This window comes from Lampetra fluviatilis, chromosome 62 (genome assembly GCF_964198595.1).
Source record: "Lampetra fluviatilis chromosome 62, kcLamFluv1.1, whole genome shotgun sequence".
Taxonomy (NCBI): Eukaryota; Metazoa; Chordata; class Hyperoartia; order Petromyzontiformes; family Petromyzontidae; genus Lampetra; species Lampetra fluviatilis.
In genome coordinates this window covers 7238711-7263683 of record NC_136336.1, presented here as the reverse complement: position 1 = coordinate 7263683, position 24973 = coordinate 7238711, and the positions used below count along the sequence as shown (strand labels likewise).

Genomic DNA, 24973 nt, shown 5'->3' with positions numbered 1-24973 from the left:
CGAGTCAGACTCGAGTCATGAATTTGATGACTTGCGACTCGACTTGGACTTGCATAACAATGACTTTGTCCCACCTATGAGATGTGGACTCGAGTCATGTGACTTGGACTCGAGTCAGACTCGAGTCATGAATTTGATGACTTGCGACTCGACTTGGACTTGCATAACAATGACTTTGTCCCACCTATGACTGATGTGGACTCGAGTCATGTGACTTGGACTCGAGTCAGACTCGAGTCATGAATTTGATGACTTGCGACTCGACTTGGACTTGCATAACAATGACTTTGTCCCACCTATGAGATGTGGACTCGAGTCATGTGACTTGGACTCGAGTCAGACTCGAGTCATGAATTTGATGACTTGCGACTCGACTTGGACTTGCATAACAATGACTTTGTCCCACCTATGAGATGTGGACTCGAGTCATGTGACTTGGACTCGAGTCAGACTCGAGTCATGAATTTGATGACTTGCGACTCGACTTGGACTTGCATAACAATGACTTTGTCCCACCTATGACTGATGTGGACTCGAGTCATGTGACTTGGACTCGAGTCAGACTCGAGTCATGAATTTGATGACTTGCGACTCGACTTGGACTTGCATAACAATGACTTTGTCCCACCTATGAGATGTGGACTCGAGTCATGTGACTTGGACTCGAGTCAGACTCGAGTCATGAATTTGATGACTTGCGACTCGACTTGGACTTGCATAACAATGACTTTGTCCCACCTATGAGATGTGGACTCGAGTCATGTGACTTGGACTCGAGTCAGACTCGAGTCATGAATTTGATGACTTGCGACTCGACTTGGACTTGCATAACAATGACTTTGTCCCACCTATGACTGATGTGGACTCGAGTCATGTGACTTGGACTCGAGTCAGACTCGAGTCATGAATTTGATGACTTGCGACTCGACTTGGACTTGCATAACAATGACTTTGTCCCACCTATGACTGATGTGGACTCGAGTCATGTGACTTGGACTCGAGTCAGACTCGAGTCATGAATTTGATGACTTGCGACTCGACTTGGACTTGCATAACAATGACTTTGTCCCACCTATGAGATGTGGACTCGAGTCATGTGACTTGGACTCGAGTCAGACTCGAGTCATGAATTTGATGACTTGCGACTCGACTTGGACTTGCATAACAATGACTTTGTCCCACCTCTGGCAGCTGCTGAGCTAAAGGGCCGAACCTCGGGTTCAACAGCCTGCGGCTTTCTTTAGCCGCGTGCCGCCTCGTGACACTTACTTACTAACTAAGGACAGCAATGCACCACAGCGCGGGCTCTTTAAATATTGCGGGGTTTTGTTGTTGTTGTTGTTACAGAAATTTAAAAAAGCTGCCTCTTGTTACTTTGATTACAGACCCTTCGGCCTAACTCAACTTAACACACATTGACAAACAGAACACGTGATACAACTCCACAGTAACGTAATTGTTGAAAATTGTAATTATGTAACAGTAATTCTATATTGAACGTGTTTAGGGTAATAACTTGCACAGTGTTCATCTTCAAAAGTGACACCCGAAAACTAGGCCCAAGCCTCGGTGCTCGCCTGCATTCGCAGCCGGGAAAGGGGCGTCTCGAGGCGGCCAAAGCCGGCCAATTAACCGGTGCCCTCAAGATCCTTCTCTCTCTCTCTCTCTCACCGTCAGCATTGACCTCGTGGACATTGAGCTTGAAGCCAACGAACTCCGAAGCGGCGGCCACCTTCAGGTTACCGGGATTCCCTTCCTCCTGGTACAAATCCATCGCTGAAGCCGCGAGACCAGTCGAACACACGCCCGAGGCGAAACCGAAGGATCGGACGCACGCCGGCTTCAAATTCCCTAGCGCGGACGCGCGACCAACAACACCGCACCCGGCGCGCTTATTGGTCGAGCTCGAGCACGCGGTCGGGCGATGCGGCGACGCCATTGGCCGAGAGGCCGCCCGGCGCGCTTATGTGAACTACGCAATTGCGATTCGCCCCGCTGCGGGTGACGCAATCCGGGCTCGATGTTGCGTGACGTCGCCGCTCTCAACGTTGCGTGACGTCACCGCGCTCGCTTTACGTGACGTCACCGCGCTCTACGTTGCGTGACGTCACCGCGCTCAACGTCGCCGCGCTGAAGATTGCGTGACGTCACCGCGCTCTACGTTTCGTGACGTCTCCGCGCTCAACGTCGCCGCGCTGAACATTGCGTGACGTCACCGCGCTCTACGTTGCGTGACGTCACCGCGCTCAATGTCGCCGCGATCAACGTTGCGTGACGTCACCGCGCTCTACGTTTCGTGACGTCTCCGCGCTCAACGTCGCCGCGCTGAACATTGCGTGACGTCACCGCGCTCTACGTTGCGTGACGCCACCGCGCTCAACGTCGCCGCGCTGAACATTGCGTGACGTCACCGCGCTCTACGTTGCGTGACGTCACTGCGCTCAACGTCGCCGCGCTGAACGTTGCGTGACGTCACCGAGCTCGACGTTCCGTGACGTCACCGCGCTCTACGTTGCGTGACGTTGCCGCGCTCAACGTCCCCGCGCTCAACGTTGCGTGACGTCACCGCGCTCAACGTTACGTGACGTCACCCCGTGTGAACTCCGAACCTGGCCCCAAGTCGAGTTTGACTCCAGGCTCACGTTCTCCACCACCACCACTACCACTACCACCACTACCACTACCACCACCACTACCACCACCACCACTACCACCACCACTACCACCACCACCACCACTACCACTACCACCACCACTACCACCACCACCACCACTACCACCACCACTACCACCACCACTACCACCACCACTACCACCACCACCACTACCACCACCACCACTACCACCACCACCACTACCACCACCACTACCACTACCACCACCACCACTACCACTACCACCACCACTACCACCACCACCACTACCACCACCACTACCACCACCACTACCACCACCACTACCACCACCACCACTACCACCACCACTACCACCACCACTACTACCACCACCACCACAACCACCACTACCACCACAACCACTACCACCACCACTACTACCACCACCACCACAACCACCACCACTACTACCACAACCACCACCACTACCACCACTACTACCACTACCACCACCACTACCACCACCACCACTACCACCACCACCACTACCACCACTACCACTACCACCACCACTACCACCACCACCACTACCACCACCACCACTACCACCACCACCACTACCACCACCACTACCACCACCACCACTACCACCATCCACTACCACCACCACCACTACCACCACCACTACCACCACTACCACCACTACCACCACTACCACTACCACCACCACCACTACCACCACCACCACTACCACCACTACCACTACTACCACCACCACTACCATCACCACCACCACTACCACCACTACCACAACCACCACCACTACCACCACCACTACCACAACCACCACCACTACCACCACTACCACAACCACCACCACTACCACCACCACCACCACCACTACAACGAGTGATAACCATTGTCTGAACCGGTTCTGGGCCTCCCCCTAGGTAGACTCAGCCTAAAAAACGAGCACCTGTCACGGTGCGTTAAACATCGCCGCTGGGGAGACAAAGGCGGCCGGGTGTGGTGCTGACCACCCCCCCCCTCGTGTGCCACAGTGCCGGTAGCCTTCGTAGGCGCTGCTACTCGCGAACAGTCTGTTAAGGCTGCACGGGCGATGATGATAATACTTTAGTTACGTAATTCCTACCATTTTACGTAATTCCTACCAAGGGGCCGTCCATAAATGACGTCACGCACCTAGGGGGGGGGGACATTTGTGACGATGTGTGACGAGGGGGGGGGGTGAGAAATGTGACGTCACATCAAAATGCGCAACTTTAAATAAATATAGACGGCACGTTCTGCTTAATTAAATAGACTTTTTTTTTATAAATACGCACTACAATGACAATAGTTTAAAGCGATTTAAAGCATGTTTTATTTTGGGGGTGGGGGGGGGCAGAGCTTTGTGACGTCATATTTGAGGGGGGGGGGGGTCTGACTTTTTGTGACGATGTGTGACAAGAGGGGGGGGGGTGAGAAATGTGACGTCACATCAAAATGCGCAACTTTAAATAAATATAGACGACACGTTCTGCTTAATTAAATAGACTTTTTTTTATAAATACGCACTACAATGACAATAGTTTAAAGCGATTTAAAGCATGTTTTATTTTGGGGGTGGGGGGGGGCAGAGCTTTGTGACGTCATATTTGAGGGGGGGGGGGTCTGACTTTTTGTGACGATGTGTGACAAGAGGGGGGGGGTTGAGAAATGTGACGTCACATCAAAATGCGCAACTTTAAATAAATATAGACGACACGTTCTGCTTAATTAAATAGACTTTGTAATAAATGTTTCTCCTGCAACATCAGAGTGCAGCGCCACATTAAATACGCCTTACAATGGCAATAGTTTAAAGCGTACAGTTTTAAATAATCGTCGCCGAGATTGAACACTCGTTCCTTTAGAACTGCCCTGTGTGTTTAGGGGCCGTCCATAAATGACGTCACGCGATTTTGGACGATTTTTGACATCCCCCCCCCCTCGTCACACGGCGTCACAAAAAGTCAGACCCCCCCTCAAATATGACGTCACAAAGCTCTGCCCCCCCCCCCGAAAAATACAACATGCTTCAAATCGCTTTAAACTATTGTCTGTGTGTGTCAGTGTGTGTGTGTCTGTGTGTGTGTGTCAGTGTGTGTGAGTGTGTGTGTGTCAGTGTGTGTGAGTGTGTGTGTGTCAGTGTGTGTGAGTGTGTGTGTGTGTCAGTGTGTGTCAGTGTGTGTGTGTCAGTGTGTGTGTGTGTGAGTGTGTATGTGTGAGTGTGTGTGTGTCAGTGTGTGTCAGTGTGTGTCTGTGTGTGTGTGAGTAGGCGTTGTTCTGACTCCGCGAGTCAACGGGGAGACGTCCCAGCTCGCCCCGCGCTGTCACAGTCGCCGCCTGCCTCTGCTCTGTCGCTTTCAGATCTGTTCGTTGTTTTGTTTCAATTTGTGATCGTGAAGAGGTGAGGGGGGTGGGGTGGTGATGATGGATGGAGATGATCCTCCTGCTGCTGTTGCTGCTGTTGTCGGGATGGGACGGATATTGTTTGGTGATACGGTACGGATAACAGCATCTGCACAACGCGCATGGACACGCACACACACACAGAAATGCATCACACATTATCAGTAGTGTGTGTGTATCATGGATGTACATACACACACACAGATGCATCACACATTATCAGTAGTGTGTGTGTCATGGATGTACATACACACACACACAGATGCATCACACATCATCAGTAGTGTGTGTGTCATGGATGTATATACACACACACAGATGCATCACACATTATCAGTAGTGTGTGTGTATCATGGATGTACACACACACACAGATGCATCACACATTATCAATAGTGTGTGTGTATCATGGATGTACACACACACACAGATGCATCACACATTATCAATAGTGTGTGTGTATCATGGATGTACATACACACACACAGATGCATCACACATTATCAATAGTGTGTGTGTATCATGGATGTACATACACACACACACAGATGTATTAGTAGTGGTGTGTGTGTGTATCATGGATGTATACATGCACGTATATATATAAATACATGCACATGCATACACATATACGTTACATATGTACACGGACTTACACGCATATACACAAAGACAAAGATCCCCCGTATAGCCTTAACATACTGTAGGGGCAAGTGCTGTTAGCGAGCAGCACCTGTGAAGGCCCGCACGACACACGAGGGGGTGGGTGGCCAGCACCACGCCCGGCCGCCTTTGTCTCCCCAGTGGCGATGTTTACTACACACCGCACCAGGTACACATTTGAGGCTGAGTCGACCTAGGGGAGGCCTAGGACCTGTTCAGATAACGCGAATACCCACGTGGGTCACGTACACACACATACAGTACACACACCCATATACAGTACAGTCTACACGCCCATATACAGTACAGTCTACACACCCATATACAGTACAGTCTACACACCCATATACAGTACAGTCTACACACATAGATACAGTACAGTCTACACACCCATATACAGTACAGTCTACACACCCATATACAGTACAGTCTACACACCCATATACAGTACAGTCTACACACCCACATACAGTACAGTCTACACACCCATATACAGTACAGTCTACACACCCACATACCCATATACAGTACAGTCTACACACCCACATACAGTACAGTCTACACACCCATATACAGTACAGTCTACACACCCATATACAGTACAGTCTACACACAAATACAGTACAGTCTACACACATAGATACAGTACAGTCTACACACCCATATACAGTACAGTCTACACACTCATATACAGTACAGTCTACACACCCACGTACAGTACAGCCCACACACCCATATACAGTACAGTCTACACACATATACAGTACAGTATACACACAACCACATACAGTACAGTCTACACAGACACATGCAATATCTACAATTGTTTGATTTACTAATTGGCTGTGTCGGGTGGTGGCGGGTTTAACGACACATTTATATTTAGGCGATCAAACCCCCAAAAACTCCTCCTATTATGGACACATGCATTACAGTCACCTACAATGTGTCAACAGATACACAGAAACACATCTTTCGTACGCGGGCAAATGTCAGATCTTTGTCTTTTAAAATCGGGGGTGGTGGGGGGAGGGTGAATTACCGATAACCGAACGAAATAAAAACCGGTTAGCAGGTTTTTTATAAATATATCTCCTGTAGTAACGTCACGTGTTTAGCTTATTTAACGGAGTATTAAAGGCACCGGCTGTATCATGGGATACCTTTATTGCCGATATCAAAGTATGAAAAAACACATTCCTGCGGAGGGAGCTGGTAGGAACGTTGGGTTGCTCGGTCAATGGCCTGCAGGGTCAACGGCGGCGTGGTGTATTCCGCAAATATGCCCGACTGTGAGGGCGGGCACAAGCCGGCGTGAGTAGGTTAAACGTTGAGTTTTATAAGGGCACCACGGGGTGACCAGCCCCTCCCCACCCAGCCCCACCCCTCCCACCCCCCACCCAGCCCCTCCCCACCCAGCCCCTCCCCACCCAGCCCCTCTCCACCCAGCCCCTCCCCACCCTCCCCTCTCCACCCAGCCCCACCTCTCCCATTTTTGGATGCACGACGGACGGACGAACACAATAATCCCCTGTGGGCTGGTGGAACCAGGTGGTTCCTACCAGTATAAGAAAATTTACCCTGGAGGTTTAACCTACATGCTGGATTGTGTGAGGAGCTCACAAATCCTTGAAAGATCTGAACAAAGTCCCATCGGTGAGCTCCTCCGGCAGGCAAGGCTGCGTTGGCTGGGTCATGTAGCCCGCATGCCCAGCCACCGCATGCCTAAACAGCTTTTGTTCGGCCGGATCGAGGGGGCTAAACGGGCGCGGCACGGGCTAGAGAAGAGATGGAGTGATGTGGTACAGGAGGACGTGGAGCTGAGTGGACTTGCCGATGACCGGTACCAGCGGTGTCAAGATCGGCCTCAGTGGAGGAGGCTCGTGAAGGACGCTACTGGGCAGTTGGAGGCAGTCGCCCTCCAACAACAACGGAGGGCGGAGGAGCGACGCTCACAACAACGAGCGGAGCGCCGGGTGGCTAAGCACAGCAAGTTGGCACAGTAGGGGGCACAGGTGGTGCATCTGCCAGTCATCTCGGTCATCTCGGTCAGTCGACCCGTGGCACCTGCTGGGTCTGCCCCGTGACCTCCTGCCAGCGGGCGTTCGACACTTCACGTGGCCTCAAGGTGCACATGGCCTGGCACAAGCGCCGTGGTGACGTCACCGCCACTTAGTGGCGAGTGGCTGTTGATGTTGTGTGCGGGGAGCGGTGGCGCAGTGGTTAGCGCACTTGCGCTGCGAACCCCGGCAACCCGAGTTCGATTCCCGCTCACTGCCACCAACGCCGGTGACGATTTATCTGAATCAGGTCCTGGGCCTCCCCTAGGTCGACTCAGCCCCAAATGAGTGCCTGGTGCGGTGTGTAAAATCATCGCCACTGGGGAGACAAAGGCGGCCGGGCGTGGTGCTCGTGTGCCCTGCCGGCCTTCACAGGTGCTGCTCGCTAACAGCACTTGCCCCTACAGTCTGTTGAGGCTACACGGGGCACCTTTGTCTTTGTCATTGCAGAATCTGGAGGCTGATGTCTACGAGACCGGCGACTCGAAGCTGCGTTCGTCCGCCGAGGTTCGATTCGAAGCGATTGGACTCCCGCATTTGACACCACTTAGAGGCGATGACGCCACGACGCGCTGGTGCCAGGCTAGGTGCCTGGTGCCAGGCACCTAGCCTGGCACCAGGTGTCGTTGGTCGCACGATGAACCCTGAAAAATCCGAACCGTGCCTTGTCTGGCTCTAGAATCATTATTATACCGAAAGAGCCAAATAATCATTATTATATTCTTGGTTCTTTCGGTAAAGTCACGTAGAAGGGAAGTAATAAAATAATAAAAAAATAAAACATAATAAAATAATATTACTTCCCTTCTACGTGACTTTACCGAAAGAACCAAGAAGATGAATCCCTGCAGTCACGAAAGTTTTAAATCGAAAAATAATTATTATATTATTAATTATATTTGTTATCATAATTAATATTATAATTAATAATTAGAATGCCTAATTGTTAATTATAATATATTTTATACTTATAAATGTATTATCATAATTATTCTAATATGATTAATATTAATGATAATCATAATTAAATTAATATTTTTTTTTTATGTTTCATTGTTAATTATAATTAATAATTGTACTAATTAATTATAAATGTATTAGTATAATTATACTAATTAATTATTATCATAATTATTGTCAACTTGTAACGATACTCAGAGGCGCCACGAGGCGTCGGGACCACAGCGGAGCGGTGGTGATGGTGGTGATGGTGGTGGTGATGGTGGTGATGGTGGTGATGGTGGTGGTGATGGTGGTGGTGGTGGTGGTGATGGTGGTGATGATGGTGGTGATGGTGGTGGTGATGGTGGTGATGGTGGTGATGATGGTGATGATGATGGTGGTGGTGATGGTGGTGATGGTGGTGGTGATGGTGATGGTGGTGGCGGTGATGGTGGTGGTGATGATGATGGTGGTGGTGACGATGGTGGTGGTGATGGTGGTGATGGTGGTGGTGGTGATGGTGGTGATGATGGTGATGATGATGGTGGTGGTGGTGGTAATGGATCACACACCCTGTCTACCATCCTTGCCCTTAGATAGAAGATGATGGTGGTGGTGATGGTGGTGATGGTGATGACCAGGTCACAGTGAAGAACCAGCGGTCACCTCCAGGTATCCAGCTCTCTTGGTTGCTGATGAATGCATGGGAGTGCATCTACTCAGCCTTAAACAATAAGCACGACAACACGAAGAAGGATCACGCGCACGGAACGACGGTGGTGGAAGCAGTCGTGAACAACAGCTGATCGGAATGGCATTCGAGACAAAGGTGGTCTGGGAGTCACTTAGGTAGACTCAGCATTAATAATGATAACTTGGTAAAGTCGTGCATTGTGTAAGGCGCAAATCACGTGGTTCTGATTTCTAATATGCGAATGTCATCGGAAGGCTTTCTGGGAAATCCCTTGATCAATTTGGCCGAATTCTCTCCGTTAATAGCAACAAAAAGCTTCATAGCTCATCGGATTCCTCCAGTATCAATCAATATTCTGATTATGAACGGCAACTTTACGCTAAAGTAATGCACGAGCAGATAATGTCTCCTTCACGAGCATATCCGCCTCTCCACACACACACAGCGTAAACATGCAAGTCACTGTATTTATTACACATCACATCATAGCACTGTAGTTCTTACACATCAAGTGAATGTGTTTCTTACACAGCACATCATAGCACTAGTTCTTACACATCCCATCATAGCACTGTAGTTCTTACACATCAAGTCACTGTATTTATTACACATCACATCTTTTCTCCCCCCCCTCCCACCTTTCCCCCCCTCCCTCCCACCTTCCCCCACCCCCCTCCCTATTACTAACGCGTTAGTGGAGTGATTTCCACCACCACAACCACCAACCACAACCACCACCACCAACCACCACAACCAGCACCGCCGCCATCCCTCAGTTCGAGGTCAAAGACGAAGTTGACCCTCCGCACCGAGAGCAATGACCCTGCCACTCTCGGCTGCCCTTGGGAGGAGGAGCTCGCTCAGGGCGCGTGGCCCAGCAGGGCCAGGCAGGGACACTTGGGGGGCCAGGCAGTGACGCTTGGGGTGTCGCTTCTGTGAGTTGCAGGCAGGCAGAGAGCGTGGGGCGGGCAGCGCGGCGAGGGTTTCGCCGGGAGCCTGCGCCAGCGATGCGAACACCTGCGGAGGGAAGTGTTGGAGCTCGAAGTAAGGGACATCATCATCCTCGTCGTCGTCAACATCGTCAACATCATCGTCATCGTTGTTGTCATCGTTGTCATCATTGTCAAGATCGTCAACATCGTCATCATCGTTGTCATCATCGTTGTCATCGTCATCATCGTTGTCATCATGATCGTCTTCAACATCATAATCGTCGTCGTTTTCGCATTCACCGTCATCTCCACCAGCGCCGTCATCATCATGGATACGATCGTCGATGTCATAATCATCATGATCATAGTCGTCATCGTCACCACCATCATCATCCTCGTCATTGTTGTCATCATCATCAATGTCGTCATGAACACTGTCGTCTTGTGATGATGTTGATGTCTTGTCAGTGTCTTCGTCATCATTATCATGATTACCATTACATACTTAATTCATTCGCCTTATCTCCACCACTCTCTCATCATCATGACCACATAATCACCATCCTACCCTCTCTCCTTTACCTGTCGCCACGGTGGCTAGGAGATGTTAACTACCTCGCCTGGTGTGCAGGAGGTCGTGGGTTCGATCCCGACCCTGACGCCTGCTGCTGTATATTTGGAGTTTGCGTGTCTCTCTCTCTCCCTGTGATCGCACGGATTTTTCTCCGGGTCCTCCGAGTTTTCCCCTCCACATTTACAATCAACATCACCACGCGTTTAGAGTGTTTGGCGACTGCGTGAAACGTCCACGTGATGACCCACTTCGTTGGGTTACCATTCGTGATGGGCCAGGTCGCTTCTGAAAAAGAGCTACCTGGTAAGATAAAAAAAAGTTTCGTTTCTGTAGTTTAGTTTTAGAATCAAAATCCTCCTCGTATCTACCTGCATCATCATCATAATCAATGCACCATCATCATCATCACGATCACCAGTGTACACCATCACCATACATCACTCTGCACCATCATCATCATCACGATCACCACAGTGTACACCATCACCACACATCACTCTGCACCATCATCATCATCACGATCACCACAGTGTACACCATCACCACACATCACTCTGCACCATCATCATCATCACGATCACTGCTATCACTTCTCCCACACTGGCCACCAGAGGTGGGACAAAGTCATTGTTATGCAAGTCCAAGTCGAGTCGCAAGTCATCAAATTCATGACTCGAGTCTGACTCGAGTCCAAGTCACATGACTCGAGTCCACATCTCATAGGTGGGACAAAGTCATTGTTATGCAAGTCCAAGTCGAGTCGCAAGTCATCAAATTCATGACTCGAGTCTGACTCGAGTCCAAGTCACATGACTCGAGTCCACATCTCTGCAGGCCACCGTACCTGGCTCCCCACTTGGGGAGGAGCCGTCGTCTCCCGCTCAGCCGTCTGCCCTCAGGGAGCAGCTGAGGCGGCTGGATTGCGCCCTGGGGGAGGGGGGAGCCCTGGGGGAGGGAGGACCCGGGGAGGGAACGACCCCAGCAGCGCAGGACCCCAGTGGGGACAACGCGAGGTGTGTGCCCACCGCCTGTGCCCACCGCCTGTGCCCACCGCCTGTGCCCACCGCCTGTGCCCACCGCCTGTGCCCACCGCCTGTGCCCACCGCCTGTGCCCACCGCCTGTGCCCACCGCCTGTGCCCACCGCCTGTGCCCACCGCCTGTGCCACCACCACACCTGTGTCTACACCACCACCACTAGCACACCTACACCACCACTACCACACCTGTACACACCACCTACACCACTACCACCACCACACCTACACCACCACTACCACACCTACACCACTACCACCACCACTACCACACCTACACCACCACCTACACCACCACCACTACCACATCTGAGTGGATCACACCACCACCATGACCAGCATCACCGCCACCAACGTCAAAGATCCCCCGTGTAGCCTTAACAGACTGTAGGGGCAAGTGCTGTTAGCGAGCACCTATGAAGGCCGACACGGCACACGAGGGGGTGGGTGGCCAACACCACGCCCGGCCGCCTTTGTTTCCCCAGTGGTGATGTTTATACACCACACCATGTACTAATTTCAGGCTGAGTTTACCTAGGAGAGGCCCAGCACCGGTTAAAATAATCGTTACCGGTGTTGACTGTGAGCAGAAATCGAGCCCGGGTCGCCGGGTTCGTAGCAACAGCGCGCGCTAATCACTGCGCCACCGCTCCCAATACACACGTACACACTACACACACGTACACACTACACACACACTACACACACACTACACACACACTACACACACTCATACACACTACACACACGTACACACTACACACACACTACACACACACTACACACACGTACACACTACACACACACTACACACACGTACACACTACACACACACTACACACACACTACACACACACTACACACACACTACACACACTCATACACACTACACACACGTACACACTACACACACACTACACACACACTATACACACACACGTACACACACACTACACACACACTATACACACACACGTACACACACTACACACACTCATACACACTACACACACACACTACACACACTACACACACACACTACACACACACTACACACACACACTACACACACTACACACATACACACGCCTTCGCGCTCAGCTGACGACCCTGGCGACGCCATCCCCCGAGGTGCGAGGGCCCCAGCTGATGCCTGGAGCTGACGGGGGCCGGAGTGGCGACCGGTACCAGCACCACCAGCACCACCAGGACCACCACCAACACCAGCACCAGCACCACCACCAGCAGCAGGACCAGCAGCACCACCAGCACCAGGACCACCAGCACCAGGACCAGCAGCAGTACCAGCAGCAGCAGGACCAGCACCACCAGGACCAGCACCACCAGCAGCAGCAGCAGCAGCAGCAGGACCAGCACCACCAGGACCAGCACCACCAGCAGCAGCAGCAGCAGCAGCAGCAGGACCAGCAGCAGCAGCAGCAGCACCAGCAGCAGCAGCAGCAGTACCAGCAGCAGCAGGACCAGCACCACCAGGACCAGCAGCAGCAGCAGCAGTACCAGCAGCAGCAGGACCAGCAGCAGCAGGACCAGCACCACCAGCAGCAGCAGCAGCAGCAGCAGCAGCAGCACCAGCAGCAGTACCGCCTCTACCGGCAAGGCTCGCAGCACGGGCGGCGGGTGAGGAGGCGGCCACGCAGCACGGCCGACGCCTCGCGTGGCCTCGCCGCAAGAAGGGCCTCGGTTCGATATCCCGACTTGGGCGCCTTGGTCCGTGTGGACTTTGTGTTTGTGTGTTCTCTCAGCCTGTTCTGCAGAGACACGGGGTGTGTAGGTGTGGTGTGGGTGTGTGGCTGTGTGTGCGCTCAGCTGGGTCATGTGGCCCGCATGCCCAGCCACCGCATGCCTAAACAGCTTCTGTTCGGCCGGATCGAGGGGGCTAAACGGGCGCGGCACGGGCTGGAGAAGAGATGGAGTGACGTGGTACAGGAGGACGTGGAGCTGAGTGGACTTGCCGATGACTGGTACCAGCGGTGTCAAGATCGGCCTCTGTGGAGGAGGCTCGTGAAGGACGCTACTGGGCAGTTGGAGGCAGTCGCCCTCCAACAACAACGGAGGGCGGAGGAGCGACGCTCACAACAACGAGCGGAGCGCCGGGTGGCTAAAGCACAGCAAGTTGGCACAGTAGGGGGCACAGGTGGTGCATCAGCCAGTCATCTCGGTCATCTTGGTCAGTCGACCCGTGGCACCTGGGTCTGCCCCGTGACCTCCTGCCAGCGGACGTTCGACACTTCACGTGATAGCCTCAAGGTGCACCTAGCCTGGCACAAGCGCCGTGGTGACGTCACCGCCACTTAGTGGCAAGTGGCGGTTGTTGCTCAGCTGACTGCAGAGTGGGTAGCGTAGCGCTACGAACCCGCCCACCAGAGTTCCATTCCCGCTCACGGCCACTAACACCAGTGACGATTATCTCTGTATCGGTCCTGGGCCTCCCCTAGGTCGACTCAGCCTGAAGTAGCCAAAAGGAAGACAAAGGCAGCCGAGCGTGGTGCTGGCCACCCACCCCCTCGTGTGCTGTGCCAGCCTTCATAGGTGCTGCTCGCTCTAACAGCACTTGCCCCAGCAGCCATACGGGAGGCTTTTGCCTTGTGTTTGAGAGTGAGTGCAGTGTGAGTATTCTCCCGCTGTTCTGCAGAGAGTGTGTGTCTGAGTGAATGTGAGTGGAGTTCTCTCTCTCTCCCTGTTCTGTGTGGGCTCTCATCTCTGGGTCTCCTCCCACGGCTACCATGACAACAATGCCAGCGTCTTCTAGGTTCTTTCGGTAAAGTCACGTAGAATGGAAATAATAAAATAATAAAAATAAAACATAATAAAATAATTCTCACGACGTTTCGGCCACAACGCAAGCAGCCGTCCTCAGGTGAAGAACAGGTCTGTCGAAACGTCGTGAGAATTAATTTTATTATGTTTTATTTTTATTATTTTATTATTTCCATTCTACGTGACTTTACCGAAAGAACCACGAAGATGAATCCCTGCAGTCACGAAAGCTTTAAATCGAAATTTAACAATGCTAACATTTATGATTATCACAACGACACTCAATGCAACTGCTATTGGCCAAATCATCCCTGATGCTCAGATAATGGGGTTCTATATGGGACGAGATAAAGGTTCTGTATAGGATGTGGGTTTTGTATGGGATGAAGGTTCTCTATGGGATGTGGGTTTTGTATGGGATGAGGGTTTTGTATGGAATGAAGGTTCTATATGGGATGTGGGTTCTATATGGGATGATGGTTTTGTATGGTTTGAGGGTTTTGTATGGGATAAGGGTTCTGTATGGGATGTGGGTTTTGTATGGGATGAAGGTTCTGTATGGGATGTGGGTTTTGTATGGGATGAGGATTTTGTAAGGGATAAGGATTCTGTATGGTTTGAGGGTTCTGTATGGTTTGTGGGTTCTATATGGGACGCTCTGTGTCGTGTGTAGTTGGAGATTCTGGAGAAGAGGCTGGGAGATTTGGAAACGATGATGGGAATCTTTCCCGACGGAAACCTGGAGAAGTTGGCGAGTGATGCCATCACCACCACAACCGCCATCACCACCACAACCGCCATCACCACCACAACCACCATCACCACCACAACCGCCATCACCACCACAACCACCATCACCGCCACAACCGCCATCACCGCCACAACCGCTATCACCACCACAACCGCCATCACCACCACAACCGCCATCACCACCACAACCGCCATCACCGCCAAAACCGCCATCACCGCCACCACCGCCAACACAGTTGATCTAATATTCGCCATCCCTGCCACCATCACGACAGCCATTACCGCTAACGTCCGCCACCATCACTTGAACATGAACCACGGCTACGAAAAGAATCACCGCCGCTACTACCACCATACCTCTAATACTGTCCACTTTCACCAACACTATCGTTAACAACCATCTCCACCACCACCACCACCACCACCAACCATTATCACAACATCCCATGGAGACCAGTTGGATGCTGACCGCTCTGAACTCTGTCGTGTGATTTAGAACGCCCTGCTGACCAATCTCCAGAGCCGCAACATTCTGGTAGGTGAGGCAGACTGGGCCCCGTCACGTGAATGTGCAGTATCCACCACGGGGGGCTCAGGGCCGCCAACAAGGATACACACCTGCCCATGCACGTTTGAGCGAATTTCAGTGATGACGTCTGACACAAGGCCTGGCAAGTAGTGGAGTGGTGGTGATGGCAGTAGGCCAAGACCAGGGTGAGTGGTGGTGGTGATGGTAGTAGTTCAAGGGGCAGGGTGAGTGGTGGTGGTGATGGTAGTAGTTCAAGACCAGGGTGAGTGGTGGTGGTGATGGTAGTAGTTCAAGACCAGGGTGAGTGGTGGTGGTGGTGACAGTAGTTCAAGGGGCAGGGTGAGTGGTGGTGGTGATGGTAGTAGTCCAAGACCAGGGTGAGTGGTGGTGGTGATGGTAGTAGTTCAAGGGGCAGGCTGAGTGGTGGTGATGTCAGTAGTTCAAGGGGCAGGGTGAGTGGTGGTGGTGATGGTAGTAGTTCAAGACCAGGGTGAGTGGTGGTGGTGGTGACAGTAGTTCAAGGGGCAGGCTGAGTGGTGGTGGTGATGGTAGTAGTTCAAGACCAGGGTGAGTGGTGGTGGTGATGGTAGTAGTTCAAGACCAGGGTGAGTGGTGGTGGTGGTGACAGTAGTTCAAGGGGCAGGGTGAGTGGTGGTGGTGATGGTAGTAGTCCAAGACCAGGGTGAGTGGTGGTGGTGATGGTAGTAGTTCAAGGGGCAGGCTGAGTGGTGGTGGTGGTGATGTCAGTAGTTCAAGGGGCAGGGTGAGTGGTGGTGGTGATGGTAGTAGTTCAAGACCAGGGTGAGTGGTGGTGGTGGTGGTGACAGTAGTTCAAGGGGCAGGGTGAGTGGTGATGGTGATGGTAGTAGTTCAAGGGGCAGGGTGAGTGGTGGTGGTGATGTCAGTAGTTCAAGGGGCAGGGTGAGTGGTGATGGTGATGGTAGTAGTTCAAGGGGCAGGGTGAGTGGTGGTGGTGATGGCAGTAGAACAAGACCAGGGTGAGTGGTGGTGGTGATGGTAGTAGTCCAAGACCAGGGTGAGTAGTGGTAGTGATGGTAGTAGTTCAAGACCAGGGTGAGTGGTGGTGGTGATGGTAGTAGTTCAAGGGCCAGGGTGAGTGGTGGTGGTGATGGTAGTAGTTCAAGGGGCAGGGTGAGTGGTGGTGGTGATGGCAGTAGTTCAAGGGGCAGGGTGAGTGGTGGTGGTGGTGATGACAGTAGTCCAAGGGGCAGGCTGAGTGGTGGTGGTGATGGTAGTAGTTCAAGGGGCAGGGTGAGTGGTGGTGGTGGTGGTGGTGATGACAGTAGTCCAAGGGGCAGGCTGAGTGGTGGTGGTGATGGTAGTAGTTCAAGGGGCAGGGTGAGTGGTGGTGGTGGTGATGACAGTAGTCCAAGGGGCAGGCTGAGTGGTGGTGGTGATGGTAGTAGTTCAAGGGGCAGGGTGAGTGGTGGTGGTGGTGATGACAGTAGTCCAAGGGGCAGGGTGAGTGGTGGTGGTGATGGTAGTAGTTCAAGGGGCAGGGTGAGTGGTGGTGGTGATGACAGTAGTCCAAGGGGCAGGGTGAGTGGTGGTGGTGATGGCAGTAGTTCAAGGGGCAGGGTGAGTGGTGGTGGTGGTGATGACAGTAGTCCAAGGGGCAGGCTGAGTGGTGGTGGTGATGGTAGTAGTTCAAGGGGCAGGGTGAGTGGTGGTGGTGGTGATGACAGTAGTCCAAGGGGCAGGCTGAGTGGTGGTGGTGATGGTAGTAGTTCAAGGGGCAGGGTGAGTGGTGGTGGTGGTGATGACAGTAGTCCAAGGGGCAGGGTGAGTGGTGGTGGTGATGGTAGTAGTCCAAGGGGCAGGGTGAGTGGTGGTGGTGATGGTAGTAGTCCAAGGGGCAGGGTGAGTGGTGGTGGTGATGGTAGTAGTTCAAGGGGCAGGGTGAGTGGTGGTGGTGATGTCAGTAGTCCAAGGGGCAGGGTGAGTGGTGGTGGTGATGTCAGTAGTTCAAGGGGCAGGGTGAGTGGTGGTGGTGGTGATGACAGTAGTCCAAGACCAGGGTGAGTGGTGGTGGTGATGTCAGTAGTTCAAGGGGCAGGGTGAGTGGTGGTGGTGGTGATGACAGTAGTCCAAGACCAGGGTGAGTGGTGGTGGTGATGTCAGTAGTTCAAGGGGCAGGGTGAGTGGTGGTGGTGGTGATGACAGTAGTCCAAGACCAGGGTGAATGGTGGTGGTGATGTCAGTAGTTCAAGGAGCAGGGTGAGTGGTGGTGGTGATGTCAGTAGTTCAAGGGGCAGGGTGAGTGGTGGTGGTGGTGATGACAGTAGTCCAAGACCAGGGTGAGTGGTGGTGGTGATGTCAGTAGGCACTGTGTGTGCAGGGAGCTGTGGAGGTGTTGCAGTGCAGGATCGGATTGCTGCAGATATCGACACTGGACCACGTGGAGTTTCAGCTGCAGGTGAGTGCACAGACAAAGATCCCCCATAGAGCCTTCACAGATTGTTGGGGCAGGTTCTGTTAGTAAGCACCGCACATACACACACACACACAACAGCCGCCATTCGCCACCAAGTGGCGGTGACGTCACGACGGCGCTTGTGCCAGGCTAGGTGCACTCCCAGGCCAAGTGAAGTGTCGAAGGCTCGCTGAGGGCAGGTCGCGAGACAGACCCAGGCGCCACGAGTTCGACCGAGATGACTGGCAGAGACACCAACTGTGCCAACTCGTTGCATTTTATCCGCACGTTGTTATGAGCGTCGCTCCTCTGCGCTGTTTTTTGGGAGGGCGACTGCCTCCCCAACTGCCCCCGGTCGCGTCCTTCACGAGCCTCCTCCACACCCGTGCTTTCCCCCACACCGCTGCGCTGTTTCCCCGTGTCGCCCAGGGTCTCCTGGTCAAGATGAGTGAACTGGACACGTTCCGCTCGGCGCTCGATGAACCCAGCGTCACAGGCAAGGTGAGCCTCAGGGCGGACTGGGGGGAGGGGGGGGGAGTGAGTGCCAGGGTCTCTCTATGACCACAGATACCAGAGCGAATCGGTGGATTGATTACAATTGATGCGCACGTGTGGCGAGTGAATTGTTTCTGTCGTATGCAGTCGGCTGCGCGTGACCCCCTACGGGGCTCTGTAATTCACGAGGCACTGGGCAACAAAAAAAAGAGTTTCACCTAAAAGACAAAACCACACGGCAAATTCCCCGCAGCGAGCGTTCAGGATTTCTCGGTGCGTCGCGGATTTGGGGAGGAATTGTATTTGTTATTGATCCGAGACTTGCTCGCAAGCTACAGCAGCGCGGCCCGTGTCTTTCAACTCCCAAATAATCCGCAAAATAGAAAAAACCCAGACGAGGGGGTGGGGGGAGAGCTTCGTGATTTAATGTCAACCTCACACGGAGAAATGTATGAATTCATTAACGGCGGAACCTCTTGAACCAGAGGGTGGCCAACTTGTGACAGACCCAAGAGGTGAAAGAGTGGTCATGAGTTGTGCACACAGCCGTGTGTGTGTGTGTACCCACACACACACACAGCCGTGTGTGTGTGTACCCACACAGGGTGCTTAAAACAAGTATAACCCGTAAAAACAAAGTTTTTCACTATAAATCCTTTATATGCGTGGCGGCTAGAGTCCTCTTGTCCTCTGGCTTGAGATGGCTGCCACCTATGGGTCAGATGATTGCATGGCACCATTAAGCAATTGGTAATTAAATATATTTTTGTCCTAAAAAGTGTAACATTTTTTAAAACATTTTTCACGAACATTGTCACGCACAACGAGTCTGTGTGGAAAATGTCAGCTCGATTGGATCGCGGGAAGTGGGTTAAAAAACGACCGAAAGATTTGCACGGTCGTAAGCAAGCAAGCAAGCGCGCAAGTGAACTTAATATAAAGGATTTAAAAATGTGAACACTTCTGAGAATTTGCAACGACGCCTCAAGAAATGTGCCGCCTCCAGTCTCTGGAGACCACCTGGAGAAGATTCCAGGCATAGCGTTGTCCCATCTAAGTGTTAACATCTTTTTGAAGCACTCGGTATGTGTATGCAGGGGGCTTCAACAAATGTTAACACATTCCTGCGGAGGGAGCTGGTAGGAACGTTGGGTTGCTCGGTCAATGGCCAGGGTCAACAACGGCGGCGTGGTGTATTCCGCAAATATGGCCGACTGTGAGGGCGGGCGCAAGCCGGCGTGAGTAGGTTAAACGTTGAGTTTTATAAGGGCACCACGGGGTGACCAGCCCCTCCCCACCCAGCCCCTCCCCACCCAGCCCCTCCCCACCCAGCCCCTCCCCACCCAGCCCCTCCCCACCCAGCCCCTCCCCACCCAGCCCCTCCCCACCCAGCCCCTCCCCACCCAGCCCCTCCCCACCCAGCCCCTCCCCACCCAGCCCCTCCCCACCCAGCCCCTCCCCACCCAGCCCCTCCCCACCCAGCCCCTCCCCACCCAGCCCCTCCCCACCCAGCCCCTCCCCACCCAGCCCCTCCCCACCCAGCCCCTCCCCACCCAGCCCCTCCCCTCCCATTTTTGGATGCACGACGGACACAATAATCCCCTGTGGGCTGGTGTAACCAGGAGGTTCCTACCAGTAACACTTATATGGGACTATCATTTTTTTTATGTAAAAAGACCGAATATTGCACTGTAACGTGTTAATAGCTTCAAAGAGTCTCCACGTGTTCGCCATCGTCGTCAACGCGCGCCTGGAATCATCTCCAGGTGGTCTCCAGAGCCCGAAGTGGACACGACAAATATTGCGGCGTTGTTGCAAATTCTCTGAAGCGTCAGCATCGGGTTTTTTTAAGCGCCCGGCGCATTTGGTTTAGGTGGTGGGTTGGTGGTGGGTGGTGGTTTAGGTGGGTGGTGAATGGTGGTGGTGGTGGGTGGGTGGTGGTGGTGGGTGGGTGGTGGTGGGTGAATGGTGGTGGGTGGATGGTGGTGGGTGGGTGGTGGTGGGTGATGGTGGATGGTGGGTGATGGTGGATGGTGGTGGATGGTGGGTGGGTGGTGGTGTGCCTCCCATCAGCGGCTCCGTTATTTCAGAGCGCTGTGTGCGTGTGCCCCAACCCGCCAGGTGGCGGCGCTGCTCGCGCTGCTGGAGAGGCGCGAGTGGGTGGCGCAGGCGGTGCCCGGCGTCGTGCACAGGCTGGTGGTGCAAGCGGCGGAGCACGACCACGGTGGGGACACAGACAAAGATCCCCCGCGTAGCCTGCGCAGACTGCGGGGGCAAGTGCTGTTAGCGAGTAGCAGCACCTATGAAGGCCGGCACGGCGCACGAGGTGGGGGTGGGTGGCCAGCACCACGCCCGGCCGCCTTTGTCTCCCCCCAGTGGCGATGTTTACACACCGCACCAGGTACTCATTTCAGGCTGAGTCGACCTAGGGGAGGCCCAGGACCGGTTCTGATCATAATCGTCACTGGGTGTTGGCCGTGAGCGGGAATCGAACTCGGATCGCCGGGTTCGTAGCGCAGCGTAGCGCTGACCGCTCCACACCCGATCGGAGTGCGCATCTCACCGTCGGGGTGAGTTGTGGGACTGTGGACAGGACCTGGGCTCACAGTTGCTCGACTCAATGTTGAACATTTTCTTTCTCCCTGCCCCCCATCCCCCCCCCCCGTCTCCCTGCCCCCCATCCCCTCTGCGCGTGCCCCCAGCGCTCCGCTTTGGGCAGCAGCTGCACGGCGTGCAGGCAGCGCAGCAGAGCCAGGCTGGGACCCTGAGAGCCAACGTGGCGCTGCTGCTCGAGGTGGCGCCACGGCCACACACACGGCCACACACACGGCCACACACACGGCCACACACACGGCCACACACACGGCCACACACACGGCCACACACACGGCCACACACACGGCCACACACACGGCCACACACACGGCCACACACACGGCCACACACACGGCCACACACACGGCCACACACACGGCCACACACACGGCCACACACACGGCCACACACACGGCCACACACACGGCCACACACACGGCCACACACACGGCCACACACACGGCCACACACACGGCCACACACACGGCCACACACACGGCCACACACACGGCCACACACACGGCCACACACACGGCCACACACACGGCCACACACACGGCCACACACACGGCCACACACACGGCCACACACACGGCCACACACACGGCCACACACACGGCCACACACACGGCCACACACACGGCCACACACACGTCTAACAGCGTCCACTCACCACCACCAGTAAATACAAAGATCCCCCGTGTAGCCTTAACACTGTTCGGGCAAGTGCTGTCAGCGAGCACCACGCCCGGCCGCCTTTGTCTCCCTCGTGGCGATGTTTACACACTGCACCAGGTACTCATTTGAGGCCGAGTCGATCTAGGGGAGGCCCTGGACCGGTTCAGATAAGTCACTGGTGTTGACCCCGTAGCGCAGCGCGCTAATCGCTGTGCAGCCGCTACCCACACCACCATTACCACCACCGTCACACCACCACCACCGTCACACCACCACCATCTCCCTCCTCTCGCCCACAGATGGAGCAGTCGCTCAAGGAGAACGTGGCCTCCGTGCAGACAAACTTCGCCAGCCTTGAGGCACGGGTGACGCAACTTGGCCAGTGAAGAGGAGGAGACGAGAGGAGGAGGAGGTGAAGGAGTCAAAGAAAGAAAACGAGAAGTGGTGGCGGTGAGGTGCGGATGAAGCGTGCAGCAGAAGAGCCCGTGACGAGAGGTGACGAGAGGTGACGGTTTTGCACTTCAATCCGTGTCCTCGGTTGCAGCCTTCAGGGCGAATTCACGAAGCCCCCCCCCCCCATCAGCGCTCTCACGCGACGGACAGCTCCCGTCTCCAGATGGAGGAGGAACGCAGTCCCGTCCTCACGCCGCTCCACCACCAGCACCACAAAGCAACCACGGCGCGTTGGCAGCACCGCCACCCCCTCCTTCAAAATAAACCGAGTGGCAGTTCACCACCCACCCACCCACCCCCCACCCACCCACCCACCACCACCCCACCCACCCACCACCACCCCACCCACCCACCACCACCCCACCCACCCACCACCACCCCACCCACCCACCACCACACCCACCCACCCACCACCACCCCACCCACCCACCCACCCACCCACCCACCACCCACCCACCACCCACCCACCCACCCACCCACCCACCCACCACCACCCACCCACCACCACCACCACCCACCCACCCACCCACCCACCCACCCACCACCACCCACCCACCCACCCACCCACCACCACCCACCCACCACCACCCACCCACCCACCCACCACCACCCACCCACCCACCACCACCCACCCACCACCCACCCACCCACCACCACCCACCCACCACCACCCACCCACCCACCCACCACCACCACCCACCCACCCACCACCACCACCCACCCACCCACCACCACCCACCCACCCACCCACCCACCACCACCCACCCACCCACCACCACCCACCCACCCACCACCACCCACCCACCCACCCACCACCCACCCACCACCACCCACCCACCCACCCACCACCACCCACCCACCCACCACCACCCACCCACCCACCCACCACCACCCACCCACCCACCCACCACCACCACCCACCCACCCACCACCACCCACCCACCCACCACCCACCACCACCCACCACCCACCACCACCCACCACCACCCACCCACCACCACCACCCACACCCACCCACCCACCCACCCACCCACCACCACCCACCCACCCACCACCACCACCCACCCACCCACCACCACCCACCCACCACCACCCACCCACCCACCCACCCACCACCACCACCCACCCACCCACCACCACCCACCCACCCACCACCCACCCCCACCACCACCCACCCACCCACCACCCACCCCCACCACCACCCACCCCCACCACCACCCACCCACCCACCCACCCACCCACCCACCACCACCCACCCACCCACCACCCACCCACCCACCACCCACCACCCACCACCCACCACCCACCCACCACCCACCCACCCACCCACCACCCACCCACCCACCACCCACCCACCCACCACCCACCCACCACCACCACCCACCCACCACCACCACCCACCCACCACCACCACCCACCCACCACCACCCACCCACCCACCCACACCCACCCACCCACCCACCCACCACCCACCCACCCACCACCACCCACCCACCCCCACCCACCCACCCCCCATCCACCCACCACCACCCACCCACCCACACCCACCCACCACCACCACCACCCACCCACCACCACCACCCCCACCCACCACCACCACCACCACCACCCCCACCCACCACCACCACCACCACCACCCCCACCCACCACCACCACCACCACCACCCCCACCCACCACCACCACCACCACCACCCCCACCCACCACCACCACCACCACCACCCCCACCCACCACCACCACCACCACCACCCCCACCCACCACCACCACCACCACCACCCCCACCCACCACCACCACCACCACCCCCACCCACCACCACCCACCACCACCCCCACCCACCACCACCCACCACCACCCCCACCCACCACCACCCACCACCACCCCCACCCACCCACCACCCACCACCACCACCACCCACCACCACCACCACCCACCACCACCACCCACCACCACCACCCACCACCACCACCCACCCACCCACCACCACCACCCACCCACCCACCACCACCACCCACCCACCCACCCACCACCGTCTGTCTCACCCTCCGCTCACTCGCTGAACCCCACGTGGAGTCAAGAGAGGTGGTGGGTGGGTAGAGAGCCGTCTAAAACGCGTCCATCCTTTTTATTTTCCCTCGCCTGCCGTTTTATTGTAAATGTTAATTTCTTTGCATGAAACAATTCGGGGAACGTAACGGCCTCGAGACTGCGGGACTATGAGGAGCCGGTGAGGGGGGGGGGGCGAGGGGGGGGGGTGAGGGGGGGGGGAGTGAGGGGGGGGGGGAGTGAGGGG

The 24973-nt window shown here is 55.1% G+C and overlaps 2 protein-coding genes across 2 annotated transcripts in view; one reads left to right on the top strand and one right to left on the bottom strand.

Moving 5' to 3' along the window:
* Nucleotides 1–1849, bottom strand: part of MARS1 (methionyl-tRNA synthetase 1) — a 29139-nt gene extending 27290 nt beyond the window's left edge. Inside the window, 1 exon segment of the mRNA XM_078881709.1 lies at nt 1672–1849. Coding sequence (XP_078737835.1) covers nt 1672–1774 — 103 coding nt within the window. The 5' untranslated portion in view covers nt 1775–1849.
* A 3024-nt stretch (nt 1850–4873) lies between these two features.
* On the top strand, nt 4874–22972 carry LOC144951444 (dynactin subunit 2-like). Its single transcript, XM_078881710.1, has 14 exons — nt 4874–5162; nt 8243–8299; nt 9331–9406; nt 10375–10472; nt 11769–11947; nt 13055–13163; nt 13548–13607; nt 15421–15498; nt 15994–16032; nt 18386–18463; nt 18890–18961; nt 21077–21179; nt 21658–21749; nt 22528–22972. Exons 1-14 carry the CDS (start codon nt 5088–5090, stop codon nt 22612–22614), a joined length of 1203 nt encoding a protein of 400 aa, XP_078737836.1. The 5' UTR covers nt 4874–5087; the 3' UTR covers nt 22615–22972.
* Nucleotides 22973–24973: the final 2001 nt, after the last annotated feature.

Coding starts and splice junctions, on each gene's coding strand:
- LOC144951444 (XM_078881710.1), top strand. CDS start 5,088: ATGATGGATGGAGATGATCCTCCTGCTGCTGTTGCTGCTGTTGTCGGG. Junction 10,473..11,768: donor GGGAAGTGTTGGAGCTCGAA/GTAAGGGACATC, acceptor ACATCTCTGCAG/GCCACCGTACCTGGCTCCCC. Junction 15,499..15,993: donor ACGGAAACCTGGAGAAGTTG/GCGAGTGATGCC, acceptor CGTGTGATTTAG/AACGCCCTGCTGACCAATCT.